The 20143-nt window shown below is 42.0% G+C and overlaps 2 protein-coding genes across 6 annotated transcripts in view; one reads left to right on the forward strand and one right to left on the reverse strand.

The window, feature by feature from the left end:
• Positions 1–20126, reverse strand: Brox (BRO1 domain and CAAX motif containing). 5 transcript variants are annotated; one of them, XM_010642476.3, is made up of 13 exons: positions 19818–20126; positions 16824–16940; positions 13887–13993; positions 13457–13553; positions 10254–10349; positions 8887–8959; positions 7168–7273; positions 6367–6456; positions 4932–5017; positions 3713–3794; positions 3251–3401; positions 2376–2535; positions 1–1472 (listed from the first exon to the last, which is right to left on the reverse strand). In XM_010642476.3, the coding sequence occupies exons 2-13, from the start codon at positions 16922–16924 to the stop codon at positions 1386–1388; spliced, it is 1236 nt and encodes a 411-aa protein (XP_010640778.1). In that variant the 5' UTR covers positions 16925–16940; positions 19818–20126; the 3' UTR covers positions 1–1385. The 5 variants fall into 5 exon arrangements, with proteins under 5 accessions (XP_010640778.1, XP_010640775.1, XP_010640779.1 ...); XM_010642473.3 differs by lacking the exon at positions 19818–20126 and adding an exon at positions 19145–19324; XM_010642477.3 differs by lacking the exon at positions 19818–20126 and adding an exon at positions 19132–19209.
• The window catches only part of Aida (axin interactor, dorsalization associated), a 26269-nt gene continuing 25411 nt past the window's right edge, over positions 19286–20143 (forward strand). The window contains exons 1-2 of the mRNA XM_010642669.2: positions 19286–19298; positions 19339–19576. Of these exons, the coding sequence (XP_010640971.1) occupies positions 19286–19298; positions 19339–19576 (251 nt within the window). The remainder of the gene's footprint in view (positions 19299–19338; positions 19577–20143) is intronic.

Here is a 20143-nt window from a genome sequence, read left to right on the forward strand (position 1 = left end):
ATCTCTGAAACCATGAGCCAAATAAACCTTTTCTCCTTAAGGAGTGGGCCAAGCATTCTGTCCCAGTGACAAAAAGCCTAGTACAGACATCAACCTATTCATTCTTCACAAGGTAATGTACATTCCTCTTTCTACACTTTTTGCAGATTTTACACCTTTCTCATAGGGATGCTGTGCGGATTCCATGGTTTATCTATGTACATGCTCAGCATGGCACTGGGCATACAGAAAGCTCTCAAAATACACTACTATTATTTCTATTAAGTAAACCAATCACCATTTAAAATATGAAAATTACCTAATGCCCAGGAGAGTCATCAACAGGAAGTAACCTACAGATGTGTTGGTTTTGTTGAAGTTTTATACATCCACTACTTTTTCAGTGTGAATACATCAAACTGTTTCACGTATTATAATCCATTTTTAGTGTCATACTGTATGTATGTTCTGAAAAGTTTTTGCGGTGGCCTTTGGCCTAAAGCAATACAATTCCAGTAGGATACATATATTAGAAAATCATGTAAAAACAATATACACTGAAATCAGGAAACAAAGGCATTTTACTAAGACTTCTTTAGGAAAGAAGTAGTTATCAGTGTCATTCAGGACAACCTATCTCACTCATTTAAATTTTTTCTTTATATCATGCAATGTTTCATTTCTTTAAAAAACATTTCCCATTCTATCTTCCCTTATATAAAAGCACTAAGCGCTGTTACAAAGTTTTAACTTCTAAGTAAAAAAAGCATTAGAAAAGGGATTTGTAAAAATTATTGTAGGGTCATTAAGACTGAATGAAGCACAGGACTACAAAATAAGTGTAGGTTCTTAAAGGTTTCAACACAGAAACACTGATTTTCGTGTGAATTATAGACCCTAATACATGTAAAAGATCTGGTATGAAGCTTTTCTGGTCATTTTAAGTGTCTGCAAGATGAATGAATCAGAACAAAAGTTATTCTACAAAGAACACAGCAGTGAGGGGGTAAACCTGCTCTCTTCAAAAGTGGTTGTCATTCTTCTGGTATCAAATAAGAGGAAGGAAAATAAATGTTTTTGTGTAGAAAAACCTGCCTGAAAACACATTATCCAGGCCTATAATACATTAACCCAAAACTACCTACCCAGAATTGAAAAAGTATCCAACCCTCAAATATGTGTTTCTGAGGCACAATAAACCTTTCACATCGTCACTAGAAGGGGGAGTCTGGGAGCAAGGCAAGAAGCATCTCCACTACGTTCAAAATCAAGAACAAGTAACGGAAGGCAGATTTTCTCTGAATAATGCTTAGCCTAGACTTCAGAGCAGTCATTTTAAGGAGGAAGAACTGAAGCTCTATGGTTTTTCTTATCTACTCAGAGAAAATCAAAGTGCATACAGTGTTTCAGGAGAGGGAGCAGCCAGTGTCCTTTTGGGGCCTGATATCTGGTTCTTTCACAGGTTTCACTTCTTCTTCTGGCTTGGGTTTGGCCTAGGAAGAACGAAAAACACAACGTGAGCAGGTTATGACTCAAGACAGCACACGTGCCACCTCTTTCACTTCAGACTGTGAGACCATGCTGTAATTAAGTGGCAAAACTGGGAGACTGACCAAGCTATTCCAGAAGCTACACATCAATTTGTTTCAAGACACAGCCAACAGGTCACATTTAGGATGAAACCTAGGCTGGTGGGCAGAAGTCGAGCTCACATCTCCTACATCTGGTATGAGCAGGGAGTCCATGCAGCAGACCCTCAGTTCAGAAATAACTTACAATGATAACAGGCTGCCTGGGGACTTTGTTTCAAAGGCTGAACAGGATACAAAGATGGTTATTTTAAGGAATGATGATTTTAGCATGGGAAGGAAATGACATAAAAATACAATTTGAAGGGTGGGGCTATGGTTGAAAAATAATTCCCTTTCCTTCTGTTACAGGTCCCTGGTCTTTTGGTAGTTATATCTCAAAATTTCCATGTAAACTATTGTTGGACTCAATTTCAAGATGTACTTAGGTGTTAATAAATAAAATATTTTGTTCTGGATGATTCATAGAATGATGAAACTAGAGCAAAAATCTTCAAATACTCTACAATAACGCCAAATCAAAGAGAGTAGGGCTACAGCAATGCAAACACGATGATCTTTCCTAGCTGTTCTCCAAGGAAGCAGGGACACGTTATAAGGCAAAATCACTGCTGGAAACAAAGTCCTGTCGAGACCCCAAGACCCTGAAGGTCTAGAGGCTTCGTCAGAGTGATCTGCACCGCTTCAATGCACCCTGCAATTAGCCAGCTTAACACTTAGATGCACCACATATCTAAACAAAGAGCTATCAAATGCTAACTCTGGATCCTCCTTCCAAACTCGCGGATGGACGAACCCAGCTCTTACACTGTCATCCTTGGGTCTCTTGGTGAGGTCGAATGCAGCCAGCGTTTCCGGGGCCCACTGAGCACTCGCAGGAGGAAATTCGAAAGGCACAGGCTCGACCAGCCCATAATTGGCTTTGAGTTCCAGCTGTGGGGCTTCTGTTGGAATTTTTTGAAAGTAACTGCAAAAGCAATTTAAATAGTGGTTCACTCATTCATTCAGTGACTACCTGAGTTTCTAACATATTCAAGGCCCAGTTTAATGATGAGTAAGATCTCTCTGCTTCCTGCAGCTCAGAATGCCAATGAAGAGTGCACTGTCCCTGACAATGCTCAGGACAGACTGACAGGAGAAGACAAAGAGCTGGGGCTCAGTGACGAAAGGAGAGCTGGGCGTGTTGGAGGCAGGGAAAGTCCAGTACGGCCAGATACAGAGCACCAGGGGAAGAGAGACAAAGGCAGGGGCAGGGCTGATTCTACTAACACACAGAGCTGGTGACCTGCAGCTTAAACACTGACTCAAAAGTGGAAAACTGCTGGAAAGGACCAGGACAGATTGTGAGACAATTCATCTTCCACTTTATAGGGAGGTACAACTAGAGATGAACGTGCAAAGGAATAGGTATGTGTGTATCAATGCATTAGAAAGAATGACAGGGAAACAAAGTTGAAAGAAAATGAGGACATCATGGGAGCATCCTGGTGAAGCGAGCTATGCATTAATAATTCATGTTCAAATTTCGCAGTCTACTCCTTACACATCATCAGCAGATACAGGGTAAAAAACAGGCTGTACCCACTTGAACTTTAGCCCGAGCAGCCTGGACACCGCTGAAAGGCAGACACATTAGTACTATGAACTGACAGTCCACACAGGAGACGCGAAGCTGCGCTTACATAAACCCGTTCTCCCTGTGGCACTTGTCCAGTGTGCTTTTCACCAGGCTCCCCAGCTTCCGGAAGAACAGGTGTCCTGAAGGCTTGGCCGTTGGCCCGGGCCCCTTGGTCTCTCCATACTCTTTGCAGAGCGCTTCTGCCTTGGCGTACACTGCATAGGAAAGACAGTCGTTTGTTAACACTTACATGCTGCTTATTTATAGTGCAAAAGCTTCAAGTCCGAGGGAGCCAGGCCTCTGCACGTTTTCCCAGTGCAGCAGCAACATCCACGCTGTGCTCACAAGTGGAAAGTGGGCCTCTGCTACAGGATCTGGGTTTGAAACACTGCTTTCGGTCCTCCAGGGACCTCACCTATGCCCCCTTAGGAGCTTCGCTGAACTCTGTTCAGCTACCTATTTATTGTTTTAGGATAAAACCTTTGTTTTTTTACGAAGGAGTTAAAATTCAGACAGGAACACTTACATTTTTCTGCTTCCTGGAGAGACCTGATGGCTTCGCCACACTTGTCAGTGGCCAGCAGGGTCTGCCCATGGTAGCAGTATGCCTGGAAAGAGACCATTCTTACTCACTCTCCCTAGACGGACGCATGTGTCGGACACACAAAGGCCTTCACGTTCATCTCGGGTCTCGTCTGCTAATGCACAACCCCTTACATCTCTATGTGAGCAAGCTTTTCCCCATCTCTGTTCCTATAAATGGTGGAATCAGTCAGGACTTGAGCCCAAATAGCCTTCTACCTGCATCCTGAGAGCAAAAGTTACTTGCTGAAATCTGTTTTTAAAATCAGGCCAGAGCAGGGCTGGGGACTTAGCTCAGGTGCATTGTACCTGCCTCCCAAGTGCAATATCCTAGTTTGAGCCCCAGTACCAGAACAAAATTAAAAGCGAGACAGAGCAGTTAAAGGAGGAAAGTACTGTACTAATGCAGAACAAGAGTTTTTAAAATTTTTTTTGGTACTGGGGATCGAACTCAGGACCTTGCAACTGCAAGGCAGGCGAGGCACCACTGAGCCACTTCCTGGCAGAACAAGTGTTTTGATGTTAAGGCCTGGATAGGCTTTAAGAGAAAGGCGCATCAGCCTGAAGGCTTCTTCTTTAATTGTCCACATCACTACAGACTGCACGTGGCCTCCAATGGCTTGCTTCAAGACAGACCACAGAGTGTAAGAAAAATATGGACTTGGACCTGAAACAGGGTTGTGAACGTCCTTCTGGTCATACTAATCAATGAAACAGCTGTGTTTGGTGGGCACACTACACTGGTTAGTGACTTCCACAATGCTATTGACAGTTCACCAAGCACAGTGAACTGCTGCCAGGGACACCTGCAGGTGGAATCCGTGTCGCTCAGTGTACAGGTGACACGGCAGAGCTCTCACCGGGTGTGCGGGACCCTTCCTGAACGCAGGCTTCCCATCAATGCGTGATGCTGTTCCTGCAGCCCAGCCCTCCCCTCTCACTGCAGTCCCCACGGCAGTGCGCTGTCCATCATGCGTGAGACGCTGAAGAATCTGGGTCTGGAGAGGTGAGCCCCAGTGACCTGGCTTTTTTGGGTTGTTTTTGTTGTTGTTGTTCTGTGGATTAAACTCAGAACCTTGTGTTTGCAAGGCAGGCACAGTGCCACTGAACTAAATCTCCAGCCCTCCCAACAATCTGTTGTTTTTAGAGTTATTTATACTCACATAAGCTGTGTAGAAACACATTTTCAAGTGAAGATATTTTCTCCATTTAGCAGAATATGCAGGCTCCAAACTGGATAAAGTATGATCTAAAGTTACATTTTAAAAAGTAAAATATCATTTCACCCTGATTCACTAGAAGACTTTTAGTTTATGTGTTCTGTTGCTAAAAGCAGAATGCCATTCAATCTAAAACTCAAGCATTTATGCAAAAAATCCGTAACAACAGTTAAATACCACGGTACCCCTCTGGTTCGATGATTAGTGAACTTTAAGTTACAGATATGCTAATGTGCCCAAGGACTTCAAAGTCCTTTTGAACTATTTGCCACAACACCCTGTTTCAGAGTTTATGTAACCTGGCAGCTTGGAGTAGCCTAGTCACCCAAGGCAGGGACAGTGAGGACGTGCAACGTCTCACGGAACCCTGTGTCAAACACTCCCATGGCCCTGCACACGCACACCGCTCAGGCCCCTCCTCCTTTCCGCTTCCTACTTCGCTGTCTCCATCAGCGCCAGGTCAGCAAAGGTCCCCGTGGGGCCAGCCCGTCAGCGACAGCCTGGGTCTTCTAGAGCAGATCCAGGCGAGGCAGACTCAACTGGTGTCTTGTGGCAGGTCCCAGCTATCACTCTGGACCCACACGTCCCAGCACAGTCCCCCTCCCTGCCCCCTGTGTCTCAGCTAAGAGCAGCCATGTGCAGCCCCAGAAGTGCTCGGCTCCCGCTCATCTCACTGGACAGGTGCTCTACTCTCACAGGCCGAAGGTTCCTGAGAAACTCAGAACAGTTCTCTGAACTCCAAGATGAAGCTAACAGGCCACCTTCCTCTAGAAAGCCTTCCCCAGAGAGCCCTGACTGTTCAGTTTCTTATTTTATTGCTACAAGAATTTCATATATCATGTGATAGAATAACGCGGTTACAAGTATGACTCCATCCCAAGGCTGCCAATCTTTTTAACTTTGCTTTACTCGGCAGGTAAAATAGTAACTGTTTCTTAAATGGAAATACATGCATGTTTCTTAAATAGGTGAATACAAAGAATAATATAACCAGAGTGGCAGGCCCACTCCCGCCCCTATGAGTGACAGATTGGGCACGTGAACACTTTAGTGCCAGTTTATTGTCTAAATAAGAACACTGCAGCAATGGTAAGATTGCTATAAAGACCAAAACCAATGTCAAAACCAAATAAATTTTACAGCTACTAGTTATGACTGTTAACAAAGCACAGCCCTGTCCTTTCTAGCAGAAGTTACGTAGCCTATTAACACTAAGCAGCCCTACTTCTTTAAAACAAGATCAATACAATAACGAAGATATTCCAGTTTTGCAGATAGTGGAAAAATCTGCATTTCCATCCCCTATTCAGCCCAGAAGCTACAAATCAGAAACTCTACAGACTAAAAGTATAACAAAAGAAATCATGTAGGAGCTCACCTGCTTTTTGGTAGAAATTGGCCGTTTCATATGCCAACGCGGCAATCAGCCCTGGAGCGTGTTTTAGCTCAATTGCCCGGGCAATTGTCACTGTAAGGAAAACATGAGAGGAGGGGTCTGGAAATAAATCGTGTTCCTCCCCAGTAAGTCCAACAAGAACAGTGAAAGACAGCCTGACACCCTTCTGGGTTTTCATGCAGTCCGAGTTTAGTATGAAATGTTATGGAAAATTCAAACACAAATGAAAACACTGAGGTTGGTGGTTCTGATACCATTTCTTTAAATCAATCACCAGCCAATGACTTAGCTAATCTCAGAGAGAGAATTACTATTAATAGTATGGTACAGTAAGAGCAGTAATTTTAGAGGAATAGAATTTGAAATAAAGAAAGATCAAACCCTATGAAATTCTGTATTATCACGTGAGTCTCACTGTTTGGAATGGTATGGAACCAAAATCATTCATTTATTTTTTATTTTTTATTTTTTTTGAGATGGGGGTCTTACTATGTTGCCTAGGTTGGCCTTGAACTTGTGATCCTCTTTCCAAGCCTCCCAAGTAGCCGGGATTAGAAGTACAAACCATCACAATTGATTTTTTTCCAAAACCTGTAAGAGCCACTAATCTGAAAGGCCTTTTCCTTTACGAGGCCTGATGTTAAAAGGGGAAGTTACTCCCACAAATTTCTCAAAACCTGAAAATAAGACTACAGCTATACAGCTATTTCTGATTTAAAAGAGAAAAAAATTAAATACCAATATAGATATTCTTTAAAAACAATCTCACAGTATTCAGGATACCTTCTTGAGCTTCTGCCTGACACTGGACAATATATGCCTCTGCGAGCCGGGGCTCCAGGTCCCGTCCCTTCTCTGCGGGTGTGATAAGCTTTGGGATGTGACTTTCCTGAGCAAAAGAAAACAGAGCACAAAGACGCCAAGTTTTATTTTAACCCAGGCATTAGAGATGAGGAAAATGGAGTCGTGAGTCCATTTGGAGACGTACCAGAGATTGAAGACACAAATGAAAAGGAGCAACCATAAGTTCACAGAGAATATAAGCTTCTATATATATTGAGTCAGCTTTAAAAGAAATTCAAAAGCAAATTTGGATACAGTATATAGATTGCTTAGAAATGCAAATAACTTCAACTTAGAAAATGTTTTAACTAAGTAACCAAAATTCCCTTTTGCTTGACAGCCTGAATTGTTCATTCACATTAATAATTAGAGCTAAAAAAAAACACTACAACTCCACACCCAGTTCTTCACAGCCTCTAATTACTGTAAAAGCACCTTATGCCATCAAAAACCCAACACAGAGCTGGAGATTTAGCTCAACGGCACTGCGCCTGCCTCAGAATTGCAAGGTCTTGAGTTCGATGCCCTGTACCAAAAATAAAAACAACAACAACAACAACAACAAACCCAACACTGGGCTCCAGGAGGCTTTCAGTAAATAGCAGTTTAATTAGAATGAGGTGAAGGGAATTCTGGCTGGAAAATAACATTACTGTTTCTCTAACTCCAAAACATCCCCAGGTAGCTCAGTATCATTAGAATGTGATTGACTGCTCCTCTGGTGTTTGCACTGAGACATTAAGGACACAATTGAAGTTCGGCTGTGGTAGAATCGGGCCTGCGCTTTGCAGATGCTCCAGAGAGCAATGAGAGATGGTAAGAAAAACTAATTTCTCTGGTTTGTATTCTCCTGTCTTTTCAGAAGAGACGAAAATAAGCATGGTATCATAACCTGAATTTTCTAATTGTGAGACTGACTGGGAATTTCCATACTAAATGGAGACACAACTAATCAGAAATTGGCCGCCCTCATGAATCAGGCAGTTCACACCGGAAAGAGAACGTGACCAGCTGGCCCTGTATTATCTGAGGGTTCCATGCCTGCAGACCAAACACCTTGAATTGAAATCATTTGAGAAAAACATGGCATCTACTGGGGATATAGCTCAGCAGCACCACGCCTGCCTGGTAAGCACAAAGTCCTGAGTTTGATCCCCAGTACCAGAAAAAACAAAAAACAACTCCCCCCCACCCCCACCAAAACCAAACCAAACCAAAAAAACATGGCATCTGTGCCGAACATGTCACCACTCCTTGTCATTCCTCCCTCAACAGTACGGTACAGCAATTTACACAGCATGTACTTATTACAGATGATTTAAAAAGTATAAGAGGGCTGGGGATTTAGCTCAGTGGTGCCACCGCCTGACTCGTAAGCACAAGGTCCCAAGTTCGGTCCCCAACACGGGGGAAAAAAAAATTAAGAAGTATAAGGGAGAATGTATCTCAGTTACATGCAAATATTGCACCATTTTATAAAAGGGACTTGAGTATTCAGAGTTCTGCTTCCTGGAAAAAGGGGTAGTCTATCTAGGAGCAGATGTTCCACAGGGTCTGGAAGGACTGGACTCTACAAAAGGAAACCATTTTATTCCCTTGGAAAAAAAATTGAAGAATTAAAGCATTAGAAATACATACAATTTAACTTTTTTTCTTTACCTTTAAATGTTTAAAAATCCCAGCTGCAGTTTTTAGGCTTCGGTGGACCTCCTTTGCTTCATCTTCTGTTATGCTTAAAGACAACAAGTGCATTAGTTAGAGGATGGATCTGATTTGTGCTACTAATACCAACAACTAATATACAATTACTAAACCAAATTATTTATCACCAATAGTTTTCTTCCGCGAAGACATCTAATTTTGACACTTAAAAAATGCACATGAAAAATATCTTTTATGATTAATATCTAACTGTCCCCCAAAGCCTCATGCACTCATACATGGGGATTTTGGGCATAACTGGATCATGGTGTGATACTGGATTAGTCCAATGATGGATTTAACACAGTTCTGGGTGTGGGCGATGGGTTTATTGAGAAAGAAGACCCACTAACCAACTGTAGTCTAGAAGAAATAACAAGGGAAAGAAGGAAATCTTGTTGCTTCCTGCCTACCCTGCCATGGACTGTTTCCTCCTCTGTGATGCCGTCCTGCCTTGGAAGCAGCTCACTATGGAATGAAACTTCTACAAACTGTGAGCCAAAATATCCTTTCCTTCTTTAACTTGTGGTTATAAGGTATTGTGTCTCAACAATGAGAAAATAGCTAAGACAATATCCAAAGAGAAGACAGAACAGATGAAAAAACAAGAGACGACCCTGCCTACAGGTAAACTCTGGGCAAAGTCGTATTTCCCTTCCAGACTCTTCCATCATAAACAAGGACAAACGTTAAACACTCAGAATATGCACATCTGCTTATTTTAATCACTATAGTACAGAGATAATTTTATGTCAGCACACAGAATTCAGCTTCATTTCAAAGTAGCTGTATATTATTCCTATGTGTGGATGAATCATAACTGACAGCCAGTTTCCAATTACTGTATCCACCTTAGCTATATAAAAATTATAAATCATCTTACTTTGCAGTTTAGTCCTTCAAGACATTTTTTCATATATTTATGAGCCTTTTGTTTTTCTATGAATTACCTGTTTGTTATTTTCCTTTTTGATTTGTAAGAGCATACATTATAAAAATAAACAATTTATCATATGCACTGTAATGTTTTTGGCCAACCCTGAAGTTTATTTTTGAACTTTGTTTATAATACTTTTATGTAGTCATCTATTCAATCTTTTCCTTCATGATTTTGGGTCTTCTTCAGAAAGACCTTCCACATAACAAGATTATTAAAAAACTTCCCATTTAATGCTAGGCTTCATAATTCTAACACCGTACTTAAAATATAAGCACTTACCCTAAGTAGCACTTTTTAATCAATGGCCAAGAATTTTTAAAAAATGAACCTCAATATATTTGAAAGATAACATAGACATGCACATAAACTTTTCTTTTTAACTTACTTTTCTTTTCCAGCCAGTCTTGAAGCATATTTGGTATACCACAAAGCTACATTAAATCCCATGGAAATTAATTCAAAAACAGCATCCTGCTGGGCACTGGGGTTAAAAATACATTCAGTTAAGTTCTACAAATTATTAAGACATTGCTAAATGAAGTATACTAGATATTCAGTTCACAATTACAAACTATAAACTAACTTATATGTGTGTGTATCCAAAGAAAGAGAAAAAAGGAAGAAAGTAGTTCTTGATTTCTTGTGTTTAATACAGATGAGGAGATAAAGTCACACAGTAATTAAAAATGGTTATGGCTGAAGATTTAGCTCAGCAGTACCGCTGCCTGCCTCACAAGCACAAGGTCCTGAGGTTTGATCTCTGGTACCAAAAACAAAACTAAAAAAAACAATGGTTAAAAATGGTTAAATACATTGGTCCAGTATGTACTTCGCACTTTTAACTAATAAACTGAGAATAGTGGCTCCCAAAGTTAACTTTTACATGAATAGCTTTAAAAACACAAATTTTTAGGGCTTAACTTTAGAGAGTCAGAAAGTCTGGGACAGGGTCCAGAATCAGTATGTTTATTCTGAAATGGGTGGTACTTATACAATGTATTAAGAAAATGGAATTCAGAGGAGAGGTGGTTTTAGGCTAGAATCATTACGAAGTCTTACTGGTATGTATAAAATCTAAACTGCCCTGAATGACGATGACTAGAAGGGAAACAGAAAGACACCCCAGGTGAGGAAATGATGCTGTCAAAAGCACAAGATATTTCCATAGAATTGAACTCACCTGTTTGACTGGAGCAGACAGTATGTAAAAAGCAATCAAGGCAAAGAAGTACAAAAAGCCTAAAAGAAATCTAACTGAAGAAGGGTTCTGAATGCCAAGCCAATGAGTGTTCTACAAAGAAAGAAGGTCTTGAAAGCAAACATTTTTACCCCTTGTTTCCTTCATAATCTATCACTAATTAGGGCATAAAGGAGACAGAGAGAGCATATAAAGCAAATAAAACACTAACACCAATATATTCACTGTCACTCCAAGAGCCTGAATATTCCTACACATTATTTCAAATGATGAAGTAGGAAGGCAGGACAGACTTACTTTACACATGAAACACTAAGATACAGAAAAGTTACCCAAAGGAAAAAAAAACACTAAATTTTAACTGTACTTTGTATTTTTTATTTATTGTGAAAGGGATGAGCCATGTCAACATTTTAGATTAGAAAAAAATCTGTGGTCTTGGGTGTAGCCCAGTGCTAGAGTGCTGCCTAACATGTGTAAGGCCTTGGGTTCAACTGCAATTACCACAAAGAGTTAGAAAACGTATTGCAATTAAGAATAATTTATAAACTTCTGCCGGGTGTGGTGGCGCACGCCTGTAATCCCTGCGCTCAGGAGGCTGAGGCAGGAGGATCGCTGTGAGTTCGAGACCAGCCTGGGCTACAGAGTGAGTTCCAGGTCAGTCTCAAAGACAAAGTGAGACCTGTCTCAAAAAACCAAAAAAAAAAAAAAAAAAAAAAAAAAAAAACACCAAAAAAAAAAAAGGAATAATTTATAAACTCCTATTTATAATGTGCAAATATATGTTTTTAAGAAAACTCCCTAAAATGGTTTTATCTTCTTAGAAATGAAAGAATGAAAAACAAAAAGAAGTGAAAGAATGGCTTATTCTTTACATCATGAAGAACTTCTGAGTGATACCTGATGATCCAGTAGGCACATATAATGTACAAATTCATCTCTAAATAATGAGACAGTTTTGCTCTGTATGTGAAGACTCAGGACCAGCTCTCTCCCTTTTCATTTACTTCAATCTATCTTGTTCCAAAATACTCCACTTCTGTGGCACAACACCTAAGTGGTACTCAGAGCACACCCCAAGGAAGAAACCCTTTTCAGAACTGATATATTCACAGCTGCTTCTACTGATTAAGTGAAAATCACATCTCACGTGGGCTGCATTTTCAGTATTACTTAGGGTCTTCATCATGTAATCCCCCCATCTCATAAAATGCTGGAACAATGATAAACAGTAGCTTGATGTAACATGGAACAAAAATTTGGCACAAGAGAACAGTGCCAAATTTACGAAATGCAAAACATTTTAGAATCTGTTAAAGTTTGCAAAGCAATAATGATAAAGGTTTGCTTAAGGATAGTCAAATTTAAAAACTTCCTTAATTTTGGATGAAAAGGGATTATAAAGAAAAACAAAAAAAGTATTAGAAAATCTCAGTATGCCAAAACACTAATATTTAGAAAGGACCTATATTCCCTGCTTCCTACCCAGGTTATTAAATCTACATACAATATTCCCAAACAAGGAAGGAAACTAACATTTGATGATTATCTCCTTAAATGCCTGCATTCTTATTCACTTAATGCAAGTTTTCTTGTTTTGTTCCTAAGTCCTGTGACCCACAATCTCCTGGAGCAGCAAACGTGCGTTCAGCAGAAAACTTGTGTGTGCACCTAAGTAGGTGAGACTCCACAGCCACTCTCTCTCCTGCATGCACCACCCCGTTCCTGTGCAATCTCCAGTCTCTTCCTTTCTGTTTTTATAAAACAGTAATTCTAAAGCAAATCAAGATATATGGGCCCCTTGACAATCCAGTGGTGTTTTCAAAGAAGTAGCCAACTAAAGTTAGCCTGTAATGATGTAATTCCTGTTATAATTAGATCTACTACAAATAGTTTCAAATAGTAGTAGTTACAAATAGTGGTGGATGAAAAACTCTGAAGGGAAGTTTTTTTAAAAAAGAGCAGAAAAGTGAAGAGAAACAAGGAGAAAACAAATGCTGAGAATCAAAAAGAGTATGCAGTTAAGAGAAAAACCAGACTGACCAAAGACATCTGAACTATCCATTGGGCAGGGAAAGTAGGGAAAAACCAAAATTCTGCTTGGCTTAAAGGTAGGCAAAGATTGAAAGTCAGTCTGGGTTCCAAATTCCCTAAACATTCTTAGGTGTTGTTAAAATTAAGTCACAGCTGCTCATTTCTGTCAATATTTATACTGCTTATCTCAAGAATAGATTTGGTGTGGAAGAAATGTTACATTTTCACTTAAAATGCCTTTAATTACTTTCCTGGTAAGAAAAAATGCTGCTCAGACTTACATTTATCACCTTCAAACACAGAGGCTATGAGTTAACAACTAGCTTTGGTTCAGGACCTACGTGAGCACTGTTTACCTTGGAACCTGTCCATGCAATGTATCAGTCCACTTGAAATTCTGAATATAGCGTAATTTGCTTTCCTGAGTAGACTCCTCTGGTGAATTTATGAAACCTATAAGAAGATACAAGTCATTTTAGTTTTAGAAGAAATATCATGTTCTATTTTAAATTTTTCAGATAATTACTTTTCCAGGTGTCTGAATGAAACTTCTGGCCCTTCTCTCCCTGACTACATCTTACACTGTCTCCTGAGAGGACATCCTATGAAGCACAATACATTTAATTTCCAAAATGTCAGAACACACACTACCATTATAATCTGTTTTGAAACTCATGCCTATCACAGCCTGCAACACTAAGCTACACAAATTTAAGAAGTCTAAGAATTAATGTGCGCTTCTTCAAAGTTTTTTTTTAAACTCAGAAGTGAATATAAATACCCAACCTTGCAGAAGTGAAAAGTACAAATCTGCTGCAGACTTCATCATTTCTGGGTTACAGCTCAGGTCAGTGAACAGTTCGAGGAGCCGCATCCTGGATGATCTCAGGTCACTTACACGAAGCAGGGAAGGTAAAGGACAAGGCTGTGTTACACGCTCCATGTAAAAGCGGCTGGCAGGTTTCAATACAAAAGCTTTAAAATACACCACTTAATATGCACTCCACTTCCTTGAAGCTATCACCAAGTACGTGGGAATAAATCTAATTAGAGAATGAGGTTACTAATAACAACTGTTTAAAAAGGTATACTGTGCTAAAATCAGCCCAGTCCAATTAAGGGACAAATCATGGAAACAATTGTTATAAAAATATATACCAAGTTTTAATTAAAAAAATCAAGCAGATGCCTGCATTTCAAAGGGAGGGGAGGAATTAAGAATGACCAACTTCAACCAGTTCATGATAAAAGTGTTTGGAAAAAATGGACATTGACTATAACTGTGTCTACTTTTAGTATCTCTTTAAAGGGACCCCCCCCCCCCCCCCCCCCCCACCCCGCCACCAACCCGCAGAACCGGGATCAAACTCAGGACTCTGCGCTTTCGGGGCAGGCGGTGACACCACTGAACTAAATCCTGGGCCCTAAAGGGACTCTACTTCAAAAGTGAAATGCATTCCACCACTAGGCATTCACCATTCTCACACCGAGAAGTTTTAGAACTGTTCCCAAGTTTCTATTCTCCTTTACTTCTCTGCAGCAAAAATACTGCAGATCCACCCTTTCCCCTTCAAAAATCTTTATTCGCCATAATGGTAAGTTTCCCAGGCACTTCTCCCATCTCTACAAGTTCTTTCTGTACTTTTTCCTATGTCCCCTTATCCTCACCTGAAAAACTGTGGTCTTTGGCTCTCTGGTTTTCCCTTTTGAGATCTCATCTTCCACTACTTCCATTTCCAGATCTAAACTGTCAGCTCTAACTTGCTCTGTTAACTTCCCTTCCTATGTTGTCCAGAAGGCAATTAACTAGTTTACTGAAGGTTCCAGAATCACAAAGGCTGCAGACACTTGAAATGTGTACAGATGACTACAGAAAGACCAACTCTAACTCTAAGGTGCCCAGAGAATAGGGGCTATAGACCCAGAATTTAGGAGGTGCTAGGATAAAGCACACACCCAAAATGTTTGACTGCAAGAATATCAGCTTTGAAGTGTTTTCCTCTGATCAGGAGGGGTTATAATATAGCTCTCATGTTTAGAGGAGAGGACAGACTTCATCCTGGTCTCAAGGTGCTGCTTATGCATTAGCACTGATTCTAAGGAGTCTCACCTCGAGGGAGTACTTATCAATCACACATCGCTGACCAGAAGTGAGCAGGCTTATGAACATGCCATCAAGGTACTTATCTAGAAACTGAATGGGTGACTCCTGAACTAAGAAGAAATATGAATTTCTTTAAATCCTTCAGGCCTATTTTAGGCTCAAGTATTGTGTGCCAGAAATTTCCATGTCACTGAAAGCCCAACTTGTGTAAAGCCAAATTCATCTTAAAATTATAGAACTTGAGAAAATGAACCCTAGAAACACATACTTTAGGCTGTAACTCTGATATCCAGGGATCAGGTCCAAAGAAGCTGAGAGCCTTGCTCAATGCTGCAGACAAACAGCTACTCGGTGACCAGCATCCAGGAGGCCAGACTGGGGGTCAGCAAACTACGATCTGTAGCTTGTTTTTGTATGGCCACAACTTATTTTTGTTCTATTCTCAAATTAAGAATGATTTTTATATTTATATAGGTTGCAGAATAAGAAAGCGAGTATATGTGGCCCATAAAACTTAAAATACTTACTATATAGTGGCTTTCAAAATAAAGTTTGCTGACAGAGGTCTAGAGATTAGACAACTCCTGATTCTCCTTTACTGGCCCCACTGAGGTCTTTACGGCCTTGGTTTTTCAACTCATCGAGACCACACCCTTCTCAATCTCCACAGCCAGTCAGCCCTCCCGGTCAGCTGGCTCCAGTGAAATCTCTCTCATCTGCTGCACCTAAACCGCTCTTCCCTTTCTCTCCAGGTTCTGCTGGTAGAAGTGACTTTCTTCTTCCCCTCCACCTCAATCTGGGACCCTCCCGAACGCTTTCTCTGTAGAGCCACAGAATAAACACTTCAGGCTCAGTGGGTCACAAGGTCTCAGTCAGGACTTCTCAGTTCTGCTGCTCAGGAGGGTTTACATAGATGTGGGTCTGGCTGGGTTCCAACAAGACTTTATTTTAATTTTTTCTCATTAAGTTTATTGGTACTTTTTAGGTATACAGTACAGTTACATTCATCATTGGGATCTTGGGCCTTTACATGACAGGTCTTGGTTCTCATTTTTTCCCCATAACCCTGCCCTCCCTTCATCCTCTCCATCCTTCCCTATTTACAAAATCTTCGTTTCCATTTTACTGTTTTCTCATATTTTTTCTTTTAAAATTTTATTTTTAAAAACAAACAGGCTGAACCTGTGGGACAGTCTGCCAACTCCTGATCTAAGCCATAGCATTTAAACCCAGCTCCAGTCCTTTCTCCTGTGTGACCTCTGTGATGGCCATTCCAAGTCACTGGGACCTCTCCCTGCTCTGAACTCAATGAGTTTACTAGCCAGCCAACTAATAATGTCCATATCCTACTCTATGGGGTCTCATTCATTATGGTAAAGCAAGCTTAACTCTATCACTGTCACTGCTTTAGTCTCCCAGGACTCTTGTACTACTCTTAAATTAATGACCAAGGCATAGATGATAGCCAAAGTTTAAATAATCTATTATTTCACTCTTCACTGTCATTTACAAATTGATAAGAAGTCTAAAGTTAGGGACAATGTGTTACACACTCCACATTGCCCATGAAACCTAAAAGAATACCTGCCTCATGCTTGTTGACTTTGACCAAAACTTACTTGCAAATTTTTGAAGCAGGAGGGCCGGTGGCCACACCATAGTAGTTAAAAGAGACAGGAGCTGTAGCTTTTAGTGGGTTCCTATGAAACCAATGGGTCATTTTTTCCAGCTGTCTTCTGTACACACACACACACACACAAAAAAAAATACATATATATATATAATTAAAGACAAAATAGTTCATAAACAATGAATACAGTATAAAAATTATTTTTAAATTAAGAGTTTACTAGAGAATATGCAGGACAACGGTAGAACAGAAGGGTGGGAAGACGAGACAAACCCTGAGAGCAACTAATCTATCACCCTTCACAGCATGGCATTTTTTCAAGAGACCTACCATAAGATCCTGACAAACCACAAAAGTAAAATGTTTGTGTGATATAAAAAGCTGCTACCCCCCAAAAAAATCCTAGATAAGCCCTCTGGCTTCCCTTTTTAGTCAACTCATGAAGGCTGCACATAAGGCCTATATTATGAGGTTCCCACCAGGCTGTAGATAAGGCTGTAATATTTGGGATGTGGCAACAGTTGCCGAAGGATCTGAGCCTGCTTTTGCTGAGAACACTGATTCTTCAGGGGCTACCGATACCTGATGGGTGACTAAAATGGGATAAAGGACTGGCATCTGTCCTCACACTGTGCCTGCCTCCTCTGCCGTTTTAACCCTGGAGCCAGACCGTACTCACCTCTGCACATAGGCATGTTCATCGTTTTTTTTTTTTTCTTTTTTGGTAGCAGGGATTGAACTCAGGACCTTGCAGTATTAAGGCAGGAGGCAGCACCACTGAACTAAATCTCCAGCCCGACATGTTCATCATTTTAAAATGTTCTGCCCATGACTATGATACAGGGTTAGTCTGCCTACTACCCCTGGGAGCGGCTGTGTGTTTCTTCTATCTTAACTTGTAACTTTCAGGAGCTCCAGCACTAAGTCCTTCAACCCTCTCCTAAGGCCAGGATTGTTATGCAGGACGAGGACACCTGCTGAGTAGCTCATCAGTTCCAGAGCAGGAGCTGAGGGCCTGTCGGGTCTGTCAAGTACAAGACCAAGATGTTTTGTGCAGGACAAAGGCATCAGATACGCAAAAAACTCAACTGCCTCTAGGATGAGCTGAGTGTTACGACCTGGCCCTGACGATCCAAAATGAACCAGTGAATATGACTGGGCTTTGGCCCACACCAGCAATCAACAAAACCCTGCTTCTGTCTCTCCTGTGAGCAGCAGCTTAGTCACTCTACCAGTCACTGCTCATTGTCCTCTGCCAAAGGCCCACTTGGGCCGACCGTCCCCGTCCCCGTCCCCCTGTAATGCCTGTGTACTTGCAATACTCATCCCGACCTTCTTTCCAACATCTCACTGTCCAGCAGCACACATATATTTTATATGCAAACTCTTATTTATGGGAGTCTACATTTAGATGAGGGTGATTAAAAAGAAACAACACAATAGCACCTGGAAAGTTGCCCAGAGAAACTTCAAGGCTAAAGTACACTGCAAAAGTGTATTTTAACAATACTGTAGCAACATTTACTTTATGTGCAGAAATCACCCCAGAATAAGGCGATCTTATGGAAAAGTTCCAGCTCACTGTGTGAGGAAGGAACCTGAGATGCTAATGCTGTTCTGAGTATCGGAGACTTGGGTTGACAGCTGCAGGTGAGAGGGACCCAGGGCCAGAAGTTCGAAATTCCATAAGAGACTGCAATGGTGACCCTCACTTAACACTGTTAGAGCTAATAAACAGGCTTTCAATTCATTATATTTCCCCACACTGTAGACACCAATGGATTGGTTCTAGCACAAGTTCTAGAATAAAAGTATTTTCCATAAAACAGCAGGAAAAAAATCAAGCCTATAACAAAGAAGTACATTTGATTAATAACTTCTACCTTAAGAGTGAAAACATTGAAAAACTAAGAGAGATGCTAAATTAAAAAAGGAAAAAAAGGCAGCGTCTCCTGCCCACAGTCGCTGCCTATCCAGTAGGTAGTGCGAGTCAGGAACAGGGGGGCGGTCAGGCGGCCCAGGCGGCCTTAAGTACCGCAGTCGGATTCCGGGAAGTCAGACAGAGTTCCGTCAAGGTTTCTAAACAGGAAGCCATGGCACAAGGTCGTCAACAGACTTATTAGAAATAAAGGTGGGCTGCACAGCGGGCACTGCTACTCACTCATTCGTGACAACACTGGTTTTGAGAAGCAACACATACTTAATGACCAGAGAAGCACTATATCCTCTATGAAAACCGAAGTTCATTTACGACTCAAACGCTTTACAAGACCTTTCAGAAGATACCATCGGAACACCTTCCAGATAAACCTGCTTTTCGGGAAAGCCTGAGCGAAGCGAAGCTCTGTGACCGCAACGCCGCAGTCTCCGCTTATTTCGTGGAGCAAGATTTCCGCCCCTGCGTCCTCTGGGCGCCGCCTCTCAGCCGGGCCCCGGACAGCGGCCGCCCCCATGCAGGAACGAGGTCCCCGAGCTCACCTGCACACCGCCCCCCCCCCTTCCAGATAAACCTGCTTTTCGGGAAAGCCTGAGCGAAGCGAAGCTCTGTGACCGCAACGCCGCAGTCTCCGCTTATTTCGTGGAGCAAGATTTCCGCCCCTGCGTCCTCTGGGCGCCGCCTCTCAGCCGGGCCCCGGACAGCGGCCGCCCCCATGCAGGAACGAGGTCCCCGAGCTCACCTGCACACCGCCCCCCCCCCGAGCAGCCCTATGCAGCCTGGGCGATGGGGAGCAAGGGCAGCCGGTACAGAAGCGGAGCAAGGGGACTCGGCAAATCTAGCTGTCAATATTTTTTATTTGTGGCACCAATATGGAATTTCTATCTTTCGTTGGTTACGGGGCATCAGTTTATTTTAGAGCTTTTTAGAGCAGTATCCAGGATTCTATGAAGACCAAAGTAAAATGGAGGGGGGACTACAGCTGGGGACCTGGGGGTCAACGGGGAGGGAGAGCACCAGTAAAAGCACCTCCTCTGACACACTTACCCGGGCCGTCAGAGTCAGCGTGGCACTCCTACTGAGGGAAGAAGGGCAAAATCGAGGTCCACTAGGGAGAAAAAAAGGGAGTCGAAGAGCCGAGAATACTCAACCACAGTGACCGGAAGCCAGTGCAGAGGCGGAGATCACGTGTCAGGCACCATGACAGTTACCGAGGCAACGGGACGCTAGGCATAACTGGAGGTCACGTGGTAGCCGCCATGACAGCTAGCGAGGCGGTAGGGCGCCAGAGTGGCGCCGGGGCGCGGTCACGTGACTGCCGCCATGACGGCTGTCGAGGCGGCAGGGCGAGCCGAAAGGTCGCCGGCCCTCGG

The sequence above is a fragment of the Fukomys damarensis genome, unplaced genomic scaffold (genome assembly GCF_012274545.1).
Source record: "Fukomys damarensis isolate Sample0158 unplaced genomic scaffold, DMR_v1.0_HiC HiC_scaffold_11, whole genome shotgun sequence".
In the NCBI taxonomy this organism is placed as follows: domain Eukaryota; kingdom Metazoa; phylum Chordata; class Mammalia; order Rodentia; family Bathyergidae; genus Fukomys; species Fukomys damarensis.

Coding starts and splice junctions, on each gene's coding strand:
- Brox (XM_010642473.3), bottom strand. CDS start 19,287: ATGGGGGCGGCCGCTGTCCGGGGCCCGGCTGAGAGGCGGCGCCCAGAG. Junction 16,941..19,144: donor CAGGCTTTCCCGAAAAGCAG/GTTTATCTGGAA, acceptor GTGTGTGTACAG/AAGACAGCTGGAAAAAATGA. Junction 10,350..13,456: donor TTGCATGGACAGGTTCCAAG/GTAAACAGTGCT, acceptor TTTTAACCCCAG/TGCCCAGCAGGATGCTGTTT.